The sequence below is a fragment of the Bison bison genome, unplaced genomic scaffold, assembly GCF_000754665.1.
Source record: "Bison bison bison isolate TAMUID 2011002044 unplaced genomic scaffold, Bison_UMD1.0 scf7180017864471, whole genome shotgun sequence".
Taxonomy (NCBI): domain Eukaryota; kingdom Metazoa; phylum Chordata; class Mammalia; order Artiodactyla; family Bovidae; genus Bison; species Bison bison.
In genome coordinates this window covers 7,101,188-7,103,298 of record NW_011495032.1, presented here as the reverse complement: position 1 = coordinate 7,103,298, position 2,111 = coordinate 7,101,188, and the positions used below count along the sequence as shown (strand labels likewise).

The window sequence follows — 2,111 nt, the reverse complement described above, 5'->3', positions numbered from 1 at the left end:
ATGACCGGCGTCTGCAGTACACGGAGCACCAGCAGCTGGAGGGCTGGCGGTGGAGCCGGCCTGGGGACCGGATCCTGGACATTGGTGGGTTTCTGGGCTGAATGGGGGTTCTTCCTGGGCACCATCAGGACCCAGCAGTGTCCAGGGCCTCTTACCACACTTCTGCCTTGTGTGAAACCCCATGGGAGCTGGTGGAGGTGACCACATCATGAGCCCTGCCCTCGGGGAGTATCCCTTTTGGGGTACATGGGGAGGGGCATTTAGAAATAAGGACCTGTTGTCAGGAAGTAAGAAGCAGGGAAACCTTCACAGAAGGATCCTGACTTGATGGAGGGCAGGGTGGGCATCAGAGAAGGGGCAACCGAAATGGAACTGAGGGCTCAGGCAGTGGTCCACAGGCTTTTTATTCACAAAACTTGGGGCGAGATGGGTTTTGGAATTCAGAAGTTGGAATAATAGTAGGGTGTGTAGACCTGCAGTCGGGTCACACCACGAACAGGCCATGTTCTTGTAGCCATATAGAGTGATGGCACACAATGGGGCGAGGGCTCGGAATAGCTTCATGGAGATTCAAGTCAGGATTCTGCCAAATGAACTACGCAGAACCTAGCTTTCAGAACTCTTGGCGTTTCAAATTGTGTAAGGAGTTGGACCTGTAATAGGAGTCCTTCCCGAAATATTGGGAGTGGCTGACGATTGCACTTTTGTGTGTGTGTGTGTGTGCACAGATATTCCACTGTCTGTTGGTATCTTGGACCCCAGGGCCAGCCCGACCCAGCTGAATGCAGTTGAGTTTTTGTGGGATCCTTCAAAGAGAGCGTCTGCGTTCATTCAGGTGAGCAGAAAGGAGGTTGCCCTTTGTGGGGAGGTCAGAACTTTGGGGTCCATCATGTTGTTTCTCAAAACCATCCATGGGTGGGGCCTTGATGGGCTTTTGCCCTTGGCTACAGGCAAGGAGGCTGAGAGGGAGGGTGAGCGGAGCCCAGAGCCATGAGACTGGTTGGTCACTGGGGCTAGGAGGAAGATTTGGGATGTGTGGGTGATTTCCTGTGTGGGTGTTGCTTATCAATATGTAAGCTTTTTACACAGTAACTGAGTCCTAGCATAAATAATTTGAAGTACAAATTTTTTTTCATAATTGTTTCTATTAAATGTTTAATTCTGAAACTCCTGGTATGAAAGTGAAAGTCTTAGTTGCTCAATTGTGTCCGACTCTTTGCAACCCCATGTATATCCTGCCAGGCTCCTCTGTCCATAGGATTCTCCAGGCAAGAATACTGGAGTGGGTTGGCCATTTCCTTCTCCCGGGGATCTTTGCAACTCAGGGATCGAACCCGGGTCTTCTGCATTGCAGGCAGATTCTTTACCATCTGAGCCAACAGGGAAGCCCATAAGAGCTTCTGCTATGGACCTGACCTTATGTTAAACACTACAGCGGATCCAGGTGCCCGAGGGCATGGCCAGGGCCCTGTGCTTCTGGGCTTCCCCTGGCTCTCTCACTTGCTGTGGGTCCCTTTTTGAGCTTCTTGGTTTTTCTCCCTGTCTTATAAATTAGAGAATGAAAACAGAGCCATGACCACAGGCCTGGTTCATAGTAATCACTCAGTGAGAGTAAGTGACCTTTTTGCCTTGCATAGTTATAATACTCAAATTGCATTTCAAAAGAATTATTATAATATTATTGTTTATTATTACAACAATATGTATTTATATTGAGTTGGCCAGAAAGTTTGTTCGGATTTTTCATACCACCTTTTGGAAAAAACTGCAACTAACTTTTTCACCAACTCAATATTATGACAATGTGATTATGTTATTATAGCAATCAGTACACATCAAATGCTTTCTATGTAGCAGGCACTTATCAGAAGTCCAGAAATGGTTCTAGCTTCTGGCCTGGCCTGAGTAACCTGGGGACTAAGGGACTAGGCTCCTAAGGACTAAGCTGTGGTCCCTGCTCTGTGGTCTCTGGGATTTGTCCAGGCAGAGGTCTCAGGGGGAGGAGTGAGAGAGAGTTATGGGGTCAGTGGGCCTGGAGTAATGGCAAGGACTTAGCTGGTCAGGCAGGGCCTCCAAGGTCAAAGGATGGAAGTGAGAGGCTGTTGGGGGTG

At 48.7% G+C, this 2,111-nt stretch overlaps 1 protein-coding gene across 1 annotated transcript in view; it reads left to right on the top strand.

Moving 5' to 3' along the window:
* TFCP2L1 (transcription factor CP2-like 1) overlaps positions 1–2,111 on the top strand; it is a 62,373-nt gene that overhangs the window by 39,439 nt on the left and 20,823 nt on the right. Inside the window, exons 4-5 of the mRNA XM_010860816.1 lie at positions 1–84; positions 729–835. The exon at positions 1–84 is cut by the window's left edge and continues 11 nt beyond it. Of these exons, the coding sequence (XP_010859118.1) occupies positions 1–84; positions 729–835 (191 nt within the window). The remainder of the gene's footprint in view (positions 85–728; positions 836–2,111) is intronic.